This window comes from Sorex araneus, chromosome 6 (assembly GCF_027595985.1).
Source record: "Sorex araneus isolate mSorAra2 chromosome 6, mSorAra2.pri, whole genome shotgun sequence".
NCBI classification, from domain to species: domain Eukaryota; kingdom Metazoa; phylum Chordata; class Mammalia; order Eulipotyphla; family Soricidae; genus Sorex; species Sorex araneus.
The window spans coordinates 26,160,800-26,183,046 of NC_073307.1; the positions used below are offsets into that span (position 1 = coordinate 26,160,800).

At 40.8% G+C, this 22,247-nt stretch overlaps 1 protein-coding gene across 1 annotated transcript in view; it reads right to left on the bottom strand.

Annotated features, from left to right (window-relative positions):
- Positions 1-9,950: 9,950 nt before the first annotated feature.
- DDX46 (DEAD-box helicase 46) overlaps positions 9,951-22,247 on the bottom strand; it is a 48,628-nt gene continuing 36,331 nt past the window's right edge. The window contains exons 20-23 of the mRNA XM_055142423.1: positions 21,200-21,418; positions 19,717-19,861; positions 14,506-14,579; positions 9,951-12,863 (exon numbers count right to left, since the gene is read on the bottom strand). Of these exons, the coding sequence (XP_054998398.1) occupies positions 12,816-12,863; positions 14,506-14,579; positions 19,717-19,861; positions 21,200-21,418 (486 nt within the window). The 3' untranslated portion in view covers positions 9,951-12,815. The remainder of the gene's footprint in view (positions 12,864-14,505; positions 14,580-19,716; positions 19,862-21,199; positions 21,419-22,247) is intronic.

Below are 22,247 nucleotides of genomic sequence, written 5' to 3' on the forward strand. Positions count from 1 at the left end.
CGCACTAGCCACTTCCATGCCCAATTGATTTGGAACCAAATTTTGTGATATTAGAAGTACTGCCGATCCCATTTCTCAGACTGAGCCGGCAGTATTGGGCCAAAACTTCCGTCTCTGGTGGTTAAAAAAGATTAAAGTCTAGGTGTTGTTTGGGGCTGGAGTGACAGTACATCCGTAGGGTGTTTGCCTTGCAGCCGACCCGGATTTGAGCTCCAGCATCCCATTTGGCCCCCGCGCCTGATAGGACTAAGCCCTGAGAATTGCCAGGTGTGGCCCAAAAACAAATTTAAAAAAACAAAACAAAACACACTTAATTTCTAGGTGTTGGGTGGGGCCCAAAGCAGAGCCTCTGTGATTTACTTGCTTATGCATAGGCAGGTTGAAATGTTCATGTTCAGTAGTTAGTAAGTGTTTGGCCCTAAGAACGTATGATAATGGAAAGTCTCATTTTGTGTAATATCTGTAAAGATTTTACATCCATAACATAAGAATTGTCATTCTTTATTTCATTACAGGAAGGGATGAAACAGTTTACCAACTTCGGTTAATGTAGTTATATTGTGAGGTTTCTGGCTCCCCCGCAGGCCCCACTCCCAGACTTGACAGATGATTCTGATCAGTTTTATCACTGCTCCAATAGGCAAAGAGGAAAATACTTTACAGGTAGAACCAGGAGGGAAAACACAACAGGTACGATGTATAAGTCTATCCATTCCCTGGCAGGATTCCGTAACATAATTCTAGGTATAACTACAATTTAAAACTATGAACTGTAACTTAAAATTTAAGACTGCACATAGGGTTGATAGTACAGCAGGTAGGACACTTCCCTTGCACAAAGTTGACCCAGATTCAATACCATATGGTCCCTGAGAACCCCGAGGCCTAATTCCTGAGTGTAGAGCCAGAAGTAACCACTGGGTGTGGCCCAAAAACAAACAAGATTGGCCATCCATGGTAGTACTAATTATATGCAAAAGGAAAGTATATTAAAAAGTTAAAATATATACAGATTTGAGGACATATTAATCTTTTAAAAACACTTGTAACAAATTATCTTTTATTTGAAATAGAACTAAGCATGGATTGTAGCCCTCCAATTCCATATTATGTCTATTCAAGATCCTTAACTCAACTTCCATCTGAAATGGCATTATACATAAAGCCACTAAAGACACAGAAACTCTCCGGCCATGGAGACAGCTCAGTGGGTAGCTATCAAAAGATAACTTAGGAGTACCTCAAGCACTGTGCCAGGAATGGCCCCCAGTACCACTAGCTGTGACTTCCCTACTAAAAAGGAAAAAAGAAAAAAACACTCACAAATGACTTGTAAGCCCAATGGAGAAGTAGCCAGAGAAAGTCACAACAAAATTGCGTTTTAATGTCTTTCTGCCATTTGCCTAATATGATACCTTGCACAAGTCACTACTCCTTCCAGAAGTTTCCACATATAAAGAGCAATGCCTGCCTGGAAGTGTTGTGAATTAAATGACCTAATAAGTAAAGATTTAAAATCTGTTATTACTTCTTCCTATGCATGTTAAGTATGGACAAGTGACTTAGTCAATTCAGCATATATTTACTAAATTCAGCATATATTTGTAAGTACTGAAGATATAGGACAGACCAATTTCCTGACTACAGGAAGTTTACGTTCTATAAACTAGACAAAGTCATAAAGAATTTGAGAGGCTGGAGCAGTAGCACAGCAGGGAGGGTGTTTGCCTTGCACTCGGCCAACCTGAGTTTGATTCCCGGCATCCCATATGGTCCCCCAAGCACCGCCAGGAGTAACCCCTGAGCAATCGCCGGGTGTGACCCAAAAAGAAAAAAAAAAAGAATTTGAACACAGCACTAAATATTGATGTCGGTGGGCCCCACAGGTGACTTCCATGAAGCAGGGAGGAGAAAGACGTCACTTTCTCCCCAGCCGCCTCTACCACCCAGGATCCAGAGTTACTGGGTTCTTGTCTTCGCTCTCGGAAAAGAATTTCAGGAGTAGACAAGCAGTGAAGTAACAGATTTTATTTAGAGGTTTCTGAGGGAAGGAGGAAGGATAAGTAGGAGAGAGAATAGTAAGAATAAGGCACTAAAGAGAGAATGCAGGCTTCTCCAAGGGTGGAGATAGCTCTACACACATCCTAGCACTGGACATGAAAACATGAAAGTACACATCTCAAGGGGGGAGATGCGGGCAACACATGTGCTCGGGCACCACATGTGCCCGGCCACGTGGGCACAAGCAGCACATGGGCTCAGGCAGCATATGCGCACACTTCCTTTGTTCAAGGTGGCCTTTATAGGGTTTCTCCAACCTGCCCCCACGTGGGGGCTTCTTCCCAGGTAAAAGTCCGTTGCTAAGGAGGTTACCAGGGAGGTTGGGAGTGGTGATGGTCTTCTTTAGGCTGGATCACATTTTAATCAGATTAAGGGAAAGGTCGATAGAATTCCAGGAACTTCATGGGGAGGGGTCCAACCTCCTCAGGGTCTGCTGAAGGTCTGTTTTCTGTATCCACAAGGTGGGTCAGTCTCAGGATTCTCCTTCCCAGAGATTTTGTTAATCTGTTTCATTGCCAAGGCCCTTTCCCTATCTACCTGCCTACATCAACATGATGATCAGGCACTTCCAAAAATTTTATCAGAGTGGTCTCTCAGAGTATTTCACAAAGGAAAAATGTATCTTAATATGGATACATTGGTAATATGGGTACTAATGCTAAGTATATAGGCATTTTCAAGACCATAGAATTATTACTTCATTTGCATAATTACTTTATTTGCAACAACACAATTTCAGATGTCTTAATTACATGTCTCCAATATTGTTTCAAAAGTCTAGAACCTTAAAATAAAATTTGAACATTCAACATTTTTCCTTCCTTCTCAAAAAATTTCAGCTATTGCATACATGTGAAAGAAAGGCCATAAAAAGAATACCTGTTCAGAGCTGAGCTAGAAAGTAGCTGCTCTGATCATTCAAGTTCAATCAAGTATTCTTTCATTTGATGTAAAAGACATAGGAAAAAGGAATCTCACTTTGAACATTTTAACATACAAAGTTCATTGCAATATTGAATAGAATTTTATTTTAGGGCCACACTTAGTAGTATTCAGGGCTTACTTCTAGCTCTGCATTCAGGGATTGGTCCTAACAGTACTCGGGGGACCATACTGTGTACCAGGGAAAGATTCCAGGTTGGCCTCAGGAAAGGTAAGCGCCCTACCCACTGTACTATTGCTTCAGCCTCCATTCACATATTGTAATGCTAATAAGGAAAAGTATTTATTGAATATTTACCATATGCCAACCCCTGGCTCTATTTATTGTTGTTTTATGTTACTTAAACTGATTTTCACAAGAACTTCAGTATATGTCTGGCATATATTAGATCCCCATTCCATAGACTTAATAAAGACACTCAAAAGCATTTAAGCAACTTGCTTGAGGTTTTCCAAATACAAATTATATTATCTATGTGACAATATATTATAAAACTTCTAACAAAAATTAAGAGAATGAGGAGTCAGAGCAATAATACAGCAGATAGGGTATTAGTCTTGCACACAGCAAACCCAAGTCTGATCTACCAGCAACCCACATGGTCCCCTGAGCATCAGAAGTAATTCCTATGTTTGATAAAGCAGTATTTTTGTTGTTGTTGTTGAAGATTTTGAACCACACCCTGGTGTTTGGGAGACCATATGGAGTGCCAGTAATTTAACCTGGATCAGCCATATGCAAGGTAAACACAAAACCTGCTATACTAAATCCCCAGCCTGACAAAACAAATATTTTGCAGAAGACACTTTTTCTTGATTTTGTTCACCTAATATTTTCCTTAAAAGTCTGGAGAAGGCTGGGGCTGTAGCAATAGTACAGCTGCCTTGCACGCAGCCAACCCGGGTTCGATTCCCAGCATCCCATATGGTCCTCTGAGCACCACCAGGGGTGATTCCTGAGTGCAGAGCCAGCAGTAACCCCTCTGCATTGCCAGGTGTGACCCATAGAGAAAAAAAAAGTGCTAGAGAAGGAGCTGGAGCGATAGCACAGCAGGTAGGGTGCTTGCTTTGCACGTCACTGACCCGAGTTCAATTCCCAGCATCTCATATGGTCCCCTGAGCACCTCGAGGAGTAATTCCTGAGTGCAGAACCCTGTGCATCAATGGGTGTGATCCAAAAAGAAAAAATAAAAGTGCTGGAGAAGTGTGGATAGGGGTCTCATATTAGGCTTCCATTCAACATGTATGGAGTCCATGCGGTGTGATGAATGAATACAGGGACTTTTGCATGTTTGATACGTACTCCAGCCCGAGAGCTATTTGCCCAGCCATTTTCTTCACATTTCTGACTAAGGAAGATTATATATATATATATATATATATATATATATATTATAGTTTTTAGTTTTTAGGCCACAGTCAGCTGTCCTCAAGGTTTACTCCTGATTCTGCACTCAGGGATCACTCCTAGTGAATTCTGGGGACCATATCTGAGGTGCCAGGGACCCAGGTCAGTCTCATACAAGGCCAATATCCTACCCTCTCTATCTCCAGCCCCAACATTTTGTGTTTTGTTTTTTTTTAAAGTTCCTACAAATACCTAAGATTGGTAACATATTAGGAAGTTTAACTTAGAGGGAAACACGAACTTCAGAGAGATGGACGAAAAGCAGAATTTTTTCTGTCTTAAAGTCTTTCGGGGACTGGAGCGATAGCACAGCAGATAGGGCGTTTGCCTTGCATGCGGCCGACCCGGGTTCGAATCCCAGCATCCCATATGGTCCCCTGAGCACCGCCAGGGGTAATTCCTGAGTGCAGAGCCAGGAGTAACCCCTGTGCATCGCCAGGTGTGACCCAAAAAGCAAAAAAAAAAAAAGTCTTTCATTAAGGGGTCTATAAGGCTGGAGTGATGGTATAGTGGGTAAAAGGCTTGCCTTGCACAGCCAAGCCAGGTTTGATCCGTAGCACTCCAGATGGTCTCCAGACCACTGCCAGTGAGATCCCTGTATGCAGAGCCAGGAGTAAGCCCCAAACACTGCTGGGTGTGGCCCCCAAACAAACAAACAAAAGATGGCATTCTGGGGCCAGAGAGAGTACAGTAGGTAAAATGCCTGCCTTGCATACAACTGACCCAGGTTGATTCTTGGAATTCCAAATGGTCCTCCAAAGCCTGCCAGGAGTGATCCCTGAGCAGAGTGCCAGGGAAGTCCCAAGCAGAGAAGCACAGTCAGGTGTGACAACTTCCCTCCCCCACCAAAAAAAAAAAAATGTTATTCTCCAGATATTCTCCAAATACCCCATAAATTCTAGTAAGATCTTATTAGGATTTCTTAAGGCTAAACACTAACTTAAATAAAAAGATATCCTCTTACCTTCTCCAGGATACATTTATTCACTCATATGTTTGTGTATACACACATATATACACACAGCAATTTTAGATTACCTTCAGCTTTCTATACAAAACGGCACCATATATTAGTTAATATCATTTATTTATTTTTTTATGGTTTTGGGGACAAACCCACAGGGCTTACTCCTGGCTCTGCATTCAAGGATTACTCCCAGTAAAGTTCAGACGACCATACTGGGTGCCAAGGATTGAAACAAGGTCAGTAACATGCAAGGCAAGTGCCATACCCTCTGTATTATTGCTCTGGGCTCTTATTATTCTTAGTATGATGACAAAAGTAAAACTTAGAACCTCAGGCATGCTACATATATGATCTTCCACTGAACTACATTCCCAACCCTAAGATCCCATAAAACTATGTGTCACAATGTAAAAAACTGAGAGCTCCACATATAAAACTAAATATTTTTGTGGATCACAATGGACAAGCCACTCAAGACAATAAACCATGGTAGCATTGGGGCTAGAGAGACAGTCAGTGGGTAAAGCACTTGCCTTATATGAAGCTAGCCTAGTTTGATTCCCAGTACCCAGGTGGTCACCCAAATTCCTGCCCAGGAGTGACGCCTGAGTACAGACCCAGAAGTAACCCCTGAGCATTGCCAGATGTGGCCCAAAACCAAAATAACAACAAAAACAAAAGAGCAGGGAAGGGGGGGTAATATATAGAAACTTCCTTGAAAAAGAAACACAAATGGCCAAAGAGCCTATGAAAAAACATTCTCTGTCACCAACTATCATGACATGCAAATCAAAACAATGAGATAACACATCATACCACAAAGGATGTCACTCAAAAAAAAAAAAGTGTTGGCATGGATGCAGGGTAAAAGAGACCCTCATTCGCTGTTACCGGGGATGTTGATGGGTCCAGCCTTTTTGGAAAATAATTTAGGTATTTTGTCAAAAAGCCGGATGGAGGGACTGGAGTGATAGCACAGCAGGTAGGGCATTTGCCTTGCACGTGGCCGACCAAAGTTCGAGTCCCAGCATCCCATATGGTCCCCTGAACACCCCTAGGAGTGATTCCTGAGGCAGAGCCAGGGATAACATTTGAATATTGCCAGGTGTGACCCAAAAAGAAAAAAAAAATCCAGTAATTGAGCTTCCATACAACCCAGCAATTCCACTACTGGGAATATATCCCAAGTGCCCAAAACCACAACGCAGAAAAGACATTTGCATTCAAGAACAGGCAAGTGGATAAAGAAACTATAAGACATCTACACAATGGAATACTGTAAGAAAAGATGAAGTCATGTGATTTGCAGATACATAGATAGATATGTAGAGAATCATGCTGTATGAGTCAGTGGGAGAGGGACAGACACAGAAAGATCTCACTCATATGTAGGGTATAAAGAAATACAGTAGGAAAACAAGCCAGAAGGACGGGTCAATGGTTGGTCAATGGTGTGGGAGATGGAGGGTAGTTAAGATACAGAGGGGTCCATTATGACAATACCAGATGGAAATGATCACTCTGGACGAGATCTGAGGGCTGAAAGCAGGTAAAGGGATTTACATAATAACCTTTCAATATCTGTATAGCAAACCATAATGCCCAAAATGAGAGCGAAAGAGAGAGAGGAGAGAGGTACCTGCCATAGAGGTAGGCTGGGGTGGGGGTGAGAAACTGAAGCGGTGGGAGGGAAACTGTTGACACTGGTGCTGGGAAATGACACTGTTGGAGGGATGGGTGTTAGAACATTGTATGACTGAAATGCAATCCAACGATTTTGTAATGTTCTATCACACAGTGAGCCAATAAAAGAAATTAAAATACATTTAAAAAAAGAAATATAGTAGGGAAATAACTAAAACCCAAAGGCAACAAAAACAAACAGTAGGAAAACTAGTCCTTAGTAGGAAGTTTGGACCTAGGGGCAGGGACAAGGGAAATACATCAGAAAGGGTCCCACTGGCACAATGACTGAGGGAAGTGGTGACTCTGGACCAGGGCTAGGTACATAAAGGAAGTCAAGTGACATGCATTAATACCCTATCGCTAACAGTATAGTAAACCACAGCACCTAAAAAGGGGGGTGGGGTGAGGGAAGATGGGAGGGAAAAAGCAAGAGAAAAAGGACTGCCATAGAGGCAGGCTGGGGGATCGGAGGCAAACTGGGGAATTGGTGGAGGAAAATGAACACTGGTGAGGGATTCATGTTGGAACATCATACACCTGAAACTCAATCATAGTAACTTTGTAACTGTAATTCATGATGATTCAATTAAAAACTTACAAACAAATAAAAAGATTAAGAGGGTATTTTACTAAGGGATCTTAACTGGCAATTTACAAAAGCAAGGAAGGCAATAGATAAATGAGCTGTTAAGATAATCAATGGGGGAGGAAGGAGGTGATGGGAGGGGAACTGGGGACACTGGTGCTGGGAAACGGACACTGGTGGAGGGAGGGAGGCTGAAACAATGTATGACTGAAACCTAATCGTGAACAGCTTTGTAAGGATCTATCTCTCAGTGTATCACTGTATCACTGTCATCCCGTTGTTTATTGATTTGCTGGAGCGGGCACTAGTAATGTCTCCACTGTGAGACTTGTTACTGTTTTTGGCATATCAAATACGACACAGGGAGCATGCCAGCCTCTGCCATGCGGGCAAGATACTCTCGGTACTTGCCGGGCTCTCCAAGAGGGGCGGAGGAATCGAACCCGGGTCAGCTGCATGCAAGGTGAACACCCTCCCAGCTGTGCTATCGCTCCAGCCCATCTCATAGTGATTCAATTAAAAAATTAATTAACTTAAAAAAGTCACAATTTTAGAGGCCTTTTTTCGGGGGTGGGGGTGGGAGGATGGTAGGTCACTCCCGGCTCTGCACTCAAGAATTACTCCTGAAGTGCTCAGGGGACCTAGAAGTGCCTTACTCGCTGGACTATCTTTCCAGATCCACAATTTTAGAGACTTCTTTGCTTTCTAGTCTTCAGATTTTTAAGATGCTGATGCATTAGTTAGAAGAGACCCCACAGATGACTTTCTGAGACTTATTAATCTCTGGTACTGAAAAGCTACACAAGTAAGCCAAAAACTCTTCACAAGCAGTGACTAACTACACTCAAAGGAGCAGCAGGAGAGGCCAAAGAGAGTACAGTGATACGGCACTTGTCGTGCACAGGGCTGACTCCAGCTCAAGCCCCACCAGGAGTGATCCCTGAGCTCAAGCCAGAATTAAGACCTGACCACAGCTGTCTGTGGCTCGAAAACAAACAGAAATGATTTTCATAAAAAGAAAAGGAATAGCAGGAGTGGAAACAGCTGCTGGAGCACATGCAGGAGGCTAAAGTACAATTCTTGAGCACTTCATGGTCTCCTGGGAATCATCAGGAACAAGCCCCAAGCAAGTGCCAAGCAGTAGACCTGGAGAACTGCCAGGCGAGGACAGAAACCAACTTGGGCGGGAGCGATAGTACAACAGGTAGGGTGTTTGCCTTGCAGGAGGCTGACCCGGATTTGATCCCCGGCATCCCATCTGGTCCCCTGAGCAATGCCAGGAGTAAATGCTAAGTGCAGAGCCAGGAGTCATAGCATAGCGGGGTATGACTCAAAAGAAAAAAAAAAAAAGAAAGAAACTGGACTGTAGTTCAGAGTGCTCTGAGACCATCTGTAGAACAACTGGATACTAAGTGTACATCAACAAGACATGTCTAAATGGAGTCAGAAAGAACCTGAGATAGTCCAGGCATGCTGCCCACCGGATGCCATCCCTGGTATCCTACATGGTTCCCTGAGCTCCAGCTGGAGTGATTCCTGAATGCAAAGCTGGGAGTAACCCCTGAAAATCGCCAGGTCTAGTCAAAAAAATAAGAATTAATTAAATTTAAAATGAAGTCAGAGCACTTTGTCATCATTCTTTTATTCTAAACCTCCATTTTATAAAATGGTCACTATTAAAATGCAGATGGGCACGTGAATGTATTGTTTCGCCTACAATCTGTCTTATGCCAAAGCCAAATATCATCAAGACTAAAAGGTTTCTTGAGGAAGATACTAATTGAACTTCCTGATTTACTGACTGAACTGTATTTCAAATTTTTAGTGATGAAAATTATTAAAGACAAGTACTTACTTCTTTCACAATCAATATAAATAAAACGGGATAAATGGCAAAAATTATTTTAAGAAAATGCAAACTGAATTAACTTTATTTTAAAAGGAATTTATAAAACATGAGTAAATACTGATATTGCATTAAAAAACAAATTAGTCTGTACATCATTTAAAACTTAAAAATTAAAGAGTCAGCTTGACAATAAAAAAATGTAACAGTGTTTCATTTCAGAAGAAAAGATTCTAAGTGGCTCATTACAATCAGCTATAGAAGCATAAGGTAATAATGATAAAATGAAGTAAAACTGTCAATATTAAAGTGATCCAGAAGACTAATGGAAGCACCAATTGTCACCAAAGTGGGACAACCACAATACTGTCAAAAGAAATAATCTCCATTCAACGGGGTTAAGAAAAAATAAATAAATAAATGCATTTGGTGGAAAAAAGGAGCCCAACATGCCTGAAATTTTAAACAGTTTATTTGGTTCTGCATTACATGATTTGTCCTTTTTCTTCTTCTAAAAAAAGTGAATATATATGAAGTCAAAAAATATTTTTCAGCTGCATCTATATTTTAAAGTAATATTAACTTTATACTTAATAACCAATTTTCTTTTCATTTTAGGTGCTTAAAATACTGTTCAACTTGACAGCTATAGTATGCTTCTCAAAGAATTCTAAGTAAAGAGTATTCAAAGGGGGCCAGAGTGATGGTACAGCGGGTAGGGCATTTGCCTTGCACACAGCAGACCTGGGTTTGATCTCTGGCATCCCATATAGTCCTCCAAGCCTACCAGGAGAGATCCCTGAGCAGAGTCAGGAGTAAGCACAGAGGAGCTATAGTTGTGGGCCCAAAAAAAAAAAAAAAAAAGGGGGGGGTGGTGGCAGGGAGGGAGATTAATGACACACAGTATGGGACTACTCAAAAGATTCTTCTGTCTCTCTTAATTTAGGAACTATCATCTACAGAATTCTTAAAAATGTTTTTACATTGAGAGAACACAAAGGTTGATATACCAGGAGTCTTGAAGAGTATTCAGTGATTAAATAACAAGGTGAGTTAGAAAACACAGAAAGAGGTCAAAGCAGTAGAACACTGGGTAGGGTGCTTGCCTTGCATGCAGCCGACCCAAGTTCAATCCGTGGCACCCTACTTAGTGAAACTCTACTACAAGTGATTCCTGAGTATAGAGACAGGAGTAAGGCCTGAGCACTGCTAGGTGTGCCCTGCACCCCCACCGCCCCACAAAAAAAAAGCAAAAAAACAAAATAAACCACAGATGTGAGGAATCAAAAATAAAAATTCTTTTTTACTGTGTGAGAGATCAACACAGGGCCTCACACACATGCAAGATATTATACTTTATTGCTGAGTCATATCCCTGGCTCCCAAATAAATAATGTATAAATGGGGGTTGGAGTGACAGCACAGCGGGTAGGGCATTTGCCTTGCATGAGGGCGACCCGGGTTCGATTCCCAGCATCCCATATGGTCCCCTGAGCATCGCCGGGAGTAATTCCTGAGTGCAGAGCCAGGAATAACCCCTGCACACCGCCGGGTGTGACCCAAAAAGCAAGAAAAAAAAGTATAAATGCCTATAAACCTAATTTCCTTGAGAGCTGTTTAAGTCTAAGCCTAAACACATTACACTTTTAACACTGAGCAGGGCCAGAGTGACAGTACAGTGGGAAAGGCCAGATCCCCTGTATCTCACATGGTCCCCCAAGCCCGCCAAAAGTGATTTCTGATTCAGATCCAGGATAAAGCCCTTAGCACTGCTAAATGTGACCAAAAAAAAAAAACTGAAAAAAGAAACACTGAGAGTGAGGTGGGGATTTGGGCAACACACAGTGATTCTCAGAGTTTATGCCTCACAGTGTCCAATGGACCATATTCCACGCCAGGATCAAACCAGTATGGGCTGGCTGTGTGCCAGGCAACTACTTAAATCCTGCACTACTCTGCAGACCAGAAAATAGTCTTATTTTTATTTTGGAGGCATACCCCAAGCAATGCTTGGGAACTACTCCCAGCTTAGTGCTTAAGAGAATATTTGGTGCTAGTAATCAAACTTCAAGCTTCACATATGTAAAGCAAGTACTCTACCAGTAACATCTCTAATATATATGCTGGAAAAATAAACTGTTTTGTTTTGAGGCCACAGCTAGCAGTTGCTCAAGGGCTATTCCCAACTCTGTGCTTGGGGGGTCACTACTGGCAGTGCTTAAGGGACAACAGAGTGCCAGGCTTTAGACCTAAGCCTCCTACATGCAAAGCATACAAGCTTGGAGATACTTCTCCAGCGCTTAACTTTATTTTTTTTTTTTTTACTTTTTGGGCCACAAGCAGCAGCTTTCAGGGCTTACTCGACTCAGTGCTAAGCGAATACTACTGGCAGCTCTCAGGGGATCATTAGGGGTGCCAGGGATCAAACCCAGGTCAGCAGTGTGCAGGGCAAGTGCTCAATCTCTGTACTATCACTCCAACCCCTGTATACGTGGAAATTTTTAAGAAAGAAAACTCACAACCTATTCAATAATTCTAAAGAAAAAGCAAACTAAGAAATTAGGGTGTTTGTTTATACCATATGTATAGATGTATATAGAAACACTTTCAGAGAGAAGGATCATATTAATATTTACAGGCTATAAATAATTTTCTTTTGATGAAGCTAGTCATAGCACCAGAGACTACAAGAGGAACCTAAAAGGAGTGAATACTAGAACTATAAAGAAATGCAAACATTTCTTATACTACAAATGTTTAATCTTACAAAACCAAAATCAGTCCAACAATTGCCCATTTACAATGATAAAAATTTAAACAAAAACTCTAATCCCATTTTGTAAAAATTCTACTATGACATTCTTAAATCCAGTTCATGTTATCCACTGAGACTATTTAAGCTCAAGTGGAACACGAAGAATTAGACAGAGAATTTTACCTTTTCTGAGAAGATGATCATAATTTCATTTCAAAAGGATAAAGGTGAATAGCCCCTTAGTGACTTGTGTACTTTATTACCTTCAACAGAAAGTCCAAATATTTCCATTTTGTTGAACTTCTGGAATATTATCCAGATATTTAAAATAATGATATTAAGTTTTTCATTAAAGGACGTACTAAGAAAACAGGCCTGCTTCATAGTCTGGTAATTCTGAGGGTACTTACTGAAAGTTTTCTTTAGCAAATACTGGCTTTTCTTATTTTTAAAAAATCAGCAGGACAGAGTTTTAAAAATCTCAATTTACAATACATTGTAAACTGCTGACAACTGCCACAAGTATCACAGACCAGAATAAGTAAAAAGTTTATCTCAGTTGTTCTACAGGACTTTGTATCTTCCTTTATTTGTTGGTTGATATGAATTTTGCTGCAACAGAAAAATAAAACATATTGTCAGAAAAGAGGAAAAAACATGAATTTTCAAAAACAAACACATTAATTGTTAAGGTTATATCCCATTCAAATTTATAAAACTACCAGAATATTTTGTATTTTTAAATCTTTTTGTGTGTGGGGGGAAGCACACCTGCACACTCCTGGCTCCTTACTCAGGAATTACTCCTATCGTGAAACTAAATGGGGAGCCAGGACCATGTCGGGTGCCTGGTCGGAGACAAAATCTGGGTCAGCCATGTGCAAGTACCCCATACACTGAACTATCGCTCTGGCCCATTATTAAAGTATTTTTAATACTATTTAACATATGTTGTTATATTAAAAAAATCGCACCATTTGATAATTCTGTGAGGTATATCAACTAATCCTTAAAATCTAATGGTAAACATCAATAAAACCTAGCATCTAGTTAAACAGTATTAAATGCAAGATTTAAAGGTTTATCTTATTCTCTCTCTTTTTTTTTTTTTTTTGGTACCAGCTATATTTAAACCTTCCCCCCTACAACTTCTGAGTAAAAATTTTACTTTTTGGTCTTGGGGACACACCAGGGCTCTGGCCCTGGGGGTGGGGGAGGAGGAAGCCTTATAAATCACATTCTAAGCAGGGGCAGAGAGACAGTACAGTCGATAAGGCATTTGCCTTTTGCTACCAACCTGGGTTTGATCCCCAGGGCCCCATATGGTTCCTGAAAACGCTGCCAGGAATAATGCCTAAGTGCAGAGCCAGGAGTAATCCCTGAGTATTACTGAGTATGGCCAAAAACAAACAAACAAATTAAATAAATCACATTCTGAGCAAGGAGTTTTCATTCAAAGGTCCATTATTCCAATGGAGACATTGTATGGAAAGTTTAAAAGTTTACTGCACTAAAGACACAAGGACCAGTCTGCCTCTCTTATGGTCTATAAAAGACATTTTAAAAATCACATTAAATTTTTGCATTAAGTTTAAAAACACTAACAACACTCTGGGGAAAAAAATGTAGAAAAACTGGAATTTTCATACACTGGTAAAGAAAATGTAAATTGTCTAGAAAGTCATTTAGCAATACAAATTTGAAGCTTAAATACAAATACCCTATTCTACCTCAAACTACATAGCCAAGAGAAAGCATATTAATGTGTACCAAAGAGACATGGAAAAATGCTCATAGAAGTGGTATTCATAAAAAAAAAAAATCTAAGGTTCAACATATAAATTAATCAAGATATAGTGACATAGGTAAATATAAATATAGTCGAAAAAATGAATGAATTTGCAGTTTGATACAACAACATGGACTGATTTTCCTCAAAATAATGATGAGTGAAAGAAATTAGATATTTAAAAAGCATGCTGCACGTAATTTCATTAAATATGGAGTTCAAAAAGGCAAAACTGATCTACAATGTTAATACTACAGAGTATTTACATTCAAGGAGCCTAATTCTAAGACGTGTGTGGTAGTTTCCAGGGTGATAATAACCTTCTATAGCTCTCCATATGGACAGGACATCAGTATGATTCCTTTGTAAATTTCATTGACCAATATGATTTGTTAATTCTGCGTTCATATTACATTTCAATAAAACATTTATTGCAAAAAATAAATCCTTAAGGTTTTCACTCACCAACCGGATTAGTTCTTCTTTTATGAGCCTGGTGATTTCTGCCTTTGCTTTTTGCACTGCCAGTTCATTGGCACCTGGAGAATGAGTGGAAAATATTACTTCTGTTACTATAATTATATTGGATGTTTATACATAGTGTGGAGGTCTATTAGGGTGACTTTCAGGAACACTGCAATGCTGGTTAAGACAGTCTTTCATTCTAGGTGAAATATCAAACATGTTTTGGAATGGCTGCTTATTATTCGGATTACTCAGCAAGTATTTTAGGAAGGTGATTTGTGAGCAAAGTCTTAAAAAATAATGAATAGTAGCCCAATCAAGGGAGATGACTAGAGCATTTCTCAAAGAGAATCATATGTGCATAAAAACATAAATTGAAAGAGGCATAATTAGGCCAGAAAAATAGTACAGGAGTTAAGGAACGTGCCCTGCAATGTAGCTGACCAGGTTTAAATTCCTGATACCACATGATTGCCTGCATACCACAAGGTTACTCCTGAACAAAGCCAGAAACAGCTCCAATTGGCTCCCTGTCTCCAAAATGAAGAAAGGCATCATGTTAATTACTGGAGAGGGAAGTTGTCTAGTATGGTTAAAAATAGTGTGAAAGGAAAAAGTAAACTGTATAAAATAGGAAGATAGGTGGAAAAGGTATCCACCTATCCTTATAAGATATAGTAGGTAAGGATAAAGTGGATAAACATTCATTCAAACAGTTAATAATTCAAGAAATATTTCTCATGGCTGAAAACTCTTTGGTGCCCTCAGGAGGGGTACAGGCTGAGTCCCCGCTCTGCCAAAGTTACCACCATGCAATGGCCCGACTCCACTACCTCACGACTAAGCTTTGCAGAGATGCCAAACTGCTGAAAACTCCAGATACACTGGTCTTCAGGCTGAGAACTCTGTGGTCTTCTCCAAGTGGGGACAGGCAGCCTCCCCCTCCCCCGACCCCATACGTCAGAAGCCGCAGCAGCTACACCCACATTCCACAGCCAACGCCATGTGAATTCATGGCCCAGTTAAATATTCTGGAGTTCCTCTAAATTCTACAATACTGACATCTCAATAGGAGCACATCCAACTAGACAGGAAAGTAACACAGAAGCCAACAGAACACAATATACAAAACATTAACAAAGGCTCAACTGGCAACAACAGCTTAGTAAGCCCTCAGACAAGGACTTAATGATTTCATAGTGAGATAGAACAATTTTCGAACGATTTTCACAAATACTCTTTTGCTGAACTATTTTTTGATAATTCCCTTAACCATTTAGTTGTAACAAGCAAAATAAATTCTTTTGTGCCCACTAGGGGGACAGGTTGGGTGGAGGGGTGGGGAAAATAGGGACAACAGTGGAGGGATGTTCACACTGGTAGTGGGATTGGTGTTAGAATATTGAATGCCTGTAATAAAGGCATCATGAACAACTTTGTAGGGGCTGGAGTAATAGCACAGTGGGTAGGGCGTTTGCCATGCACGCGGCCGACCCGGGTTTGATTCCCAGCATCCCATATGGTCCCCTGAGCACCGCCAGGGGTAATTCCTGAGTGCAGAGCCAGGAGTAACCCCTGTACATCGCCGGGTATGATCCAAAAAGAAAAAAAAAATGAACTTTGTAAACCATAGTAAAGGCAAAAAGAAAAAGAAAATGAAGATACTAAATCCAAGAAGTGAATCAGGTATTATCAGCACTGATGATCCATGGCATTTCTACATGAAAATAAACAGGAAAGAGAGAAATTTAAAAAACAAAAAACAAAAACTCATTCACAGTTGTGGCTAAGAAAGTAAAGTACCTAATTAAAAAAAAAAACAATAATAAAAAACAATTAAAAAAAAGAAAGTAAGTAAAGGACTTAGAAATCAGATTAAAAAAACAGGTGAGGGGCTGGTAAGGCAGTACAGCAAGTAAGCCACTGACCCCTGCTCAATCCCCAGCATTCCATATGGTCGCCCTGAGACAGCCAGGAGAGATTCCTGAGTATGGAGCCCAGAGTAACCTCTGAATATCATCAGAAGTGGCCCAAAAACAAAAAAGAGGAAGGGAGTGAAGAAGGGGAGGAGGGAGGGAGGGAGGGAAAAGGGGAAAAGAGGGGGTCAGAGAGACTGTATAATAGGGTAAGGCATTTGCTTCACATGCCATGGACTAGGGTACAATAACGCAGTACCCTATTATGGGCCCCCAAGCACACCAATAGTGGTCCCTGAGTGCAGAGCCAGGAATAAGCCCTAAGCAAAGGCAGATGTGATCCCCCAAAAAAGAAAACAAAGAAAAAAAAATAAAAAAGAACACGCACCACCACTCATGGATTAGAAGAATATTGTCAAAATGACTAACATATCCAAAGTATTATGGATTCAATGCAGTCCCAATCAAAAAATACACACACACACACACACACACACACACACACACACACTCTCTCTCTCTCTCTCTCTCTCTCTCTCTCTCTCTCTCTCTCTCTGTAAAACTTGTTATAAAACTTGTTGAAAAATCTGTTACGTTTTTCTGGGGTGGGAGAGCGTTGTTTATTGTTTTGGGGCCACATCCGGCAATGCTCAGGGTTTACTTCTGGCCCTGCACTCAGAAATTACTCCTGGCCGTGTAAAAGGGATCGTATGGGATGCCGGGGACTGAACCAAATCAGTGGCAAACAAGGGAAGCACCCTGCCCAATGTACTTTGCTCTGCCCAAGTCTGTTACTTTAAAAACGAAGGAAAATTACATTCTCACCTAGCTCCAAGTGGAAGATTAATTTTCCTACTTTACTTAGGGCTTGACCAGTTTAAATTTTTGACTTATATAGTTCTTCAGGTAATAGGTTACATATGTTTATAAGCTGCCATGAAAAACAGGCATTTCCTTTCATTGGTCCTAAAACAACTCTGAATGCTTTTAAGGGATACTCCACTAGTAAAAGGAGAGAGTCACAAAACAGGCTGTATAAATTATACAGGCTGGCAAGGCCCATAAGTCCTTCCTGTTTTCCTTCCCGCTGCCTGGTGGGAGGCCGAGAGCTACTGAGTCTCTGCAGAGTCATCAAGGAGCTGGTGAATGGGGTCGCTCCAATTACAGACCTAGAAACAGATGATACTGGGCTCCTTTCAACACCTGTTTTCATCCTATTAGTGTTCAGCTGATTTGGATAGAGTTTCAAAAACTGAAAGACCCTTTAAAATCTAATCATCTATGAAAATCCTCCAAGCTTTAGATCATTTTAATTACCCACCTTCAACTCTTTTCCAGCATCATTATGTCTCTAGAATTGTTTTTGTCTCTAGATTTCTTAAGATTTACTTCTGACATTATTTACTGGGGAAAAAAGCTAGCTTAGATTATAAAAATTAGATGTTATTTCCTGACTGAAGTAGAGGTAAGTTGGATGACAGAAGAATCTGAAGCTGCGGGCTGCCCACAAAGGATATCTGACTTCAATTCTTCTACTCATGTAGGAAATACGTTATGATGCTTATATATAAAGTGAACTTTGATACTGTACCAATCGTAATCACCTACAATAAATTAAAGGCCCCTTTTTCAAAGAAAACAATCATGTCTCTAATTTACCTCTTTCTGAGACAGACATTTAAAACACTGATTTTCCTTAAATGATGATTGTGGAATTCAAATTGAGAAGAAAAAGTTGACTTTGCAGATGAGAGGTTTATTATCGGATTCCACGGAAAGTCATTATGTCTCCAAGCTGTGTATGCTAATGAGCATAGGAGTTAGGACGATCCCTGTCCAACTCCAATGCAGAACGATACATGTAAAATTTCCTCGTCATGAAGGTTTGGGTGCTAGCAAACCTCCATTACTGTCCAATAAGACTTTTTAAAAAGAGTGTCATTGAGAGTCACAAGGTCCTTTAGAGGAGACAAAACCTGACTTGAAATGGGTATGAGTCAGCTTCTCAAAGTCAATCACCAATAAATAGAATTCGGTTGTTGTGAATACCACAACCGCATGAACGCATGCTGTAATGATACACAGCAGGGGCAGCAGGGACAGTACAGGGTTAAGGCACTTGTCTTATAAATGCTGACCCTGATTTGAATCCCAGCACCACATATAGTTTGCACAGCACTGCCAAAGAGTGATCCCTAAGCACATAGAAACTGTCTTTTGAATTAATGTTCTTATATAATGTATTAGTGACATCCTTCGAGTTATAGTACAGTTGTTTTTTTCTTAAAAACATGCACAAACTTCAGCAAACTTTCAGAGACAGTTCTGCATAAATATTAGGAGTTGGCTTACTTTTTCTGTCGATTTTTGTTTGGGGGCTTCCCCCAGCGGTGCTTATGGCTTAATCCTGGTTTGATGCTTAGGGATCACAACTGATGGGCTCAGGGGACCATATGAGGTGCCGGCGATCGAACCCAATTTAGTTCCATGGAGGGTAAATGTACAACCCACAATACTATCTATCTAGACTTACTTTTAAACCCACACTCAGCCAGTTCTATTTAATGGAAGTGTGAAAGATATGAATCCTTATAAAACCTGTTTTCTTTTAGAGGATATCTGAAATCTGATAAAGTCAAAACTGAAGAGTTCCAAACATGTATTCTCAGTCTTGCAGAGGTACTAAACTACGAAGGCCTCAAATGTCTATGAGAAAGTATAAAATTTCTCTTAATTTTATATAAGGTGTTCCTCCCTAGAAATGACCTAACATTCACTCCATGCTACTACATCTACAGCACTGCACTGCACTGTATCACTTCATCCCACTGTTCATCGGTTTGCTCGAGCGGGCACCAGTAACGTCTCCATTGTGAGACTTGTTACTGCTTTTTGGCATATCAAATACACCATGGGTAGCTTGCAAGGCTCTGTTGTGCGGGCGGGATACTCTCGGTAGCTTGCCAGGCTCTTCAAGAGGGTTGGAAGAATCAAACCCAGGTCAGCCGTGTGCAAGGCAAACACCCTACCCGCTGTGCTCCAGTCCATCTACAGCAAAGATTCCTAAATTAATTTGGTGTACACATACTTTGCAGAAAGCACAATCACTCAGCACCCTCCCTCCACACCCTGGAAATCTCTTTAAATGAAGAAAGAGTGCCCCTAATTGTACCAAGGCTACTACCACACACACGGATCTTTCCAGTGCTCCCAGGAGGTCGCATCAGTCACTTTGAGAAACAATGACCTACAGCAATCTTCATCACTAAAGTGAATAGGAACCAACAGGACATACTTTCAATAGCCAAGTAGATTTTCCTCTCTCCTTCCTTGGGTTCTTTCCCAGGTGGAAAGTACGTTCCTCTGATGGTAATTGCAGCCTCAGAATATTCACTAATTCTCTGCAGAGCTTCCTTAGAGGTAACTTTCCACCTGGCAGTCTGTGAAAGAAAAGACAGGGAGAAAACTAAATCACTACATAACAAGATTGTAAAAACCTGGTTTACCAGGAGTTAGAGTGATAGTAGAACGGGTGGGGCATTTGCCTCGCATGCAGCTCGCCAGGTTTGATTCCCAGCACCCCCCACATGGCACTCCAAGCTCAACCAGGAATGATCCTTGAGCACAGAACAAGGAGTAACTCCCAAGTACAGCCAGGTGTTGCCCAAACTCCCAACCCCCCTAAAAAAACCCTGGTATACTAAGAATAGGGAGACTAAATCATATTACTATCATTACTATGTTTAAGACAGCTCTGCAGCATATATTTCCTATAGTAACTATAATGTATTAAAAATAAATATATAGGGGGCTGGAGCAAAAGCACAGCAGGTAGGGCGTTTGCCTTGCACGAGGCCGACCCAGGTTGGATTCCCAGCATCCCATTACCACCAGGGGTAATGCCTGAGTGCAGAGCCAGGAGTGACCCCTGTGCACCACCGGCTGTGACCCAAAAAGCAAATAAATAAATAAATAAAAATTTAAGAAAAAATTTCTATTATTTTCATGTAGAGAAAAGGTGAAAGAGCAAATATATTTGTGAGATGCTCTGGAGATAGCCGAGTGGTAAAGAGCCTTTCTTAAAATGTGAAGCACACATTTGATCACCCTATGCCAAGTGAAAAAAAAAAATACAAAAATAGAATAAAGGGGGGGTAATAAATTAATAACTTTTAAAAGGTGGGAGTTGTAGATTTTTTAAAAAACAATTTTGCATTTTGAGTCACCCTAGTGGTGCTCAAGGGTCGATACAGGGTGCCACGGATTGAACCCGGATTGGTGACATGCAAGGCAAACATCCTACCTACTCTACTAGTGCTCCAGCCTGAGATTTTTTAATTCTTTTTTTTTTGCTTTTTGGGTCACACTCGGCGATGCACAGGGGTTGCTCCTGGCTCTGCACTCAGGAATTACCCCTGGCAGTGCTCAGGGGACCATATGGAATGCTGGGAATCGAACCCGGGTCGGCTGCGTGCAAGGCAAATGCCCTACCCGCTGTGCTATTGCTCCAGCCCCGATTTTTAAATTTTAAAGGAGAAATATTCACTACAAAGAAGCAACAGTTTGAGGAGCTAGAGACTTAGCATAGAAAGTAAGGTACCTTCCTTGTATCCCACCACCCCCGGATTCAAATCCCTGGCACCATACATGGTCCACTGAACACCACCAGCACACATGCACACACTCTCACACTTTCTCTCTTAGACATATACAGATAAACACACAGAGAGCAAGAGTTTTCTCTACAGATGCACAAAAGGTTTAAACTTGTTACTTGCCTGTGGGAAGTCATTAATCTCTAATTCTTCCTCGTATCTCTTAAAAGATTCATTCTGCCCACCATCTTGTCTCTCTTCTTCTTGTTTCTCCAAAGGTACGTAATTAAGCTTGGCATTGATCTTTTCAGCAAGTTGTTCTGCAATGGTTTTTGCAGATACAGTAGGAGCCAAAATGGTGCCACCTCTGAGAATCGCATTGGTGGCCTGTTGCATCACATCCTGCAGTTAAAAAATACTACAGTCAAATCTCAAAAGAGGGCACAGACAAGAATAGGAATTCCTTCACAAATTATTTTCTGTAAAGTCACCAACGAAAAGCATTCTTCTATCCTGTCCAGGTCCAAAGTGCAATTTAGAAGTACTTCTTTGTAACTGATAGTTTATTATCTCGATGAAGAACCTAAAAAACATTCAACTCTACATTAAACAACCAAGTGAGGGCCAGGGGCATGGCTCAGAGAGCTGGAGTTATAGCTTTGCAGGTAGGATCCCTTGCTTGTACTGCCAGAAATAGCCGCTAAGCACCTCAAGACTGCCGCCCACTAAGAAAACCTAATGAATTGCAGAAATGCCCTTGGAGTCAGAAAAATAATAGAGATGTTAACACGCTTGTTTTGCATACATCCAACCCTGGATTAGTAAACTGACAATGCAAATGGTTCCCTACATCTGGAGGACTGGGTTAGTCCCTGAGCACCAGAAGGGTGCCCCCTAAAAACCCAACCTACCACCCCCCAAAAAATAGAAATGCCCCTGTTAATTAAATAAACCTTGCTATCACAGCATCAATGTACAATGAGTCTAAAATCACTCACACAATCTATGGCTCTTAGCAATGAATTACCTTGTAAACAGAATCTCTGTATATTGAACACTAATGAATTACTATTAATTCCCCATCATAACAGTCTATAATCCAATACTCACTGAAGTACAGTAGATGAGTTACTTAAAACTAATATATGCATATAAAAAATTAGAGCTAGGAATGAAGCTCAAAGGTCTGGAAAACACAACTTATATGTGTGAGACCAAGTTAGATTCCCAG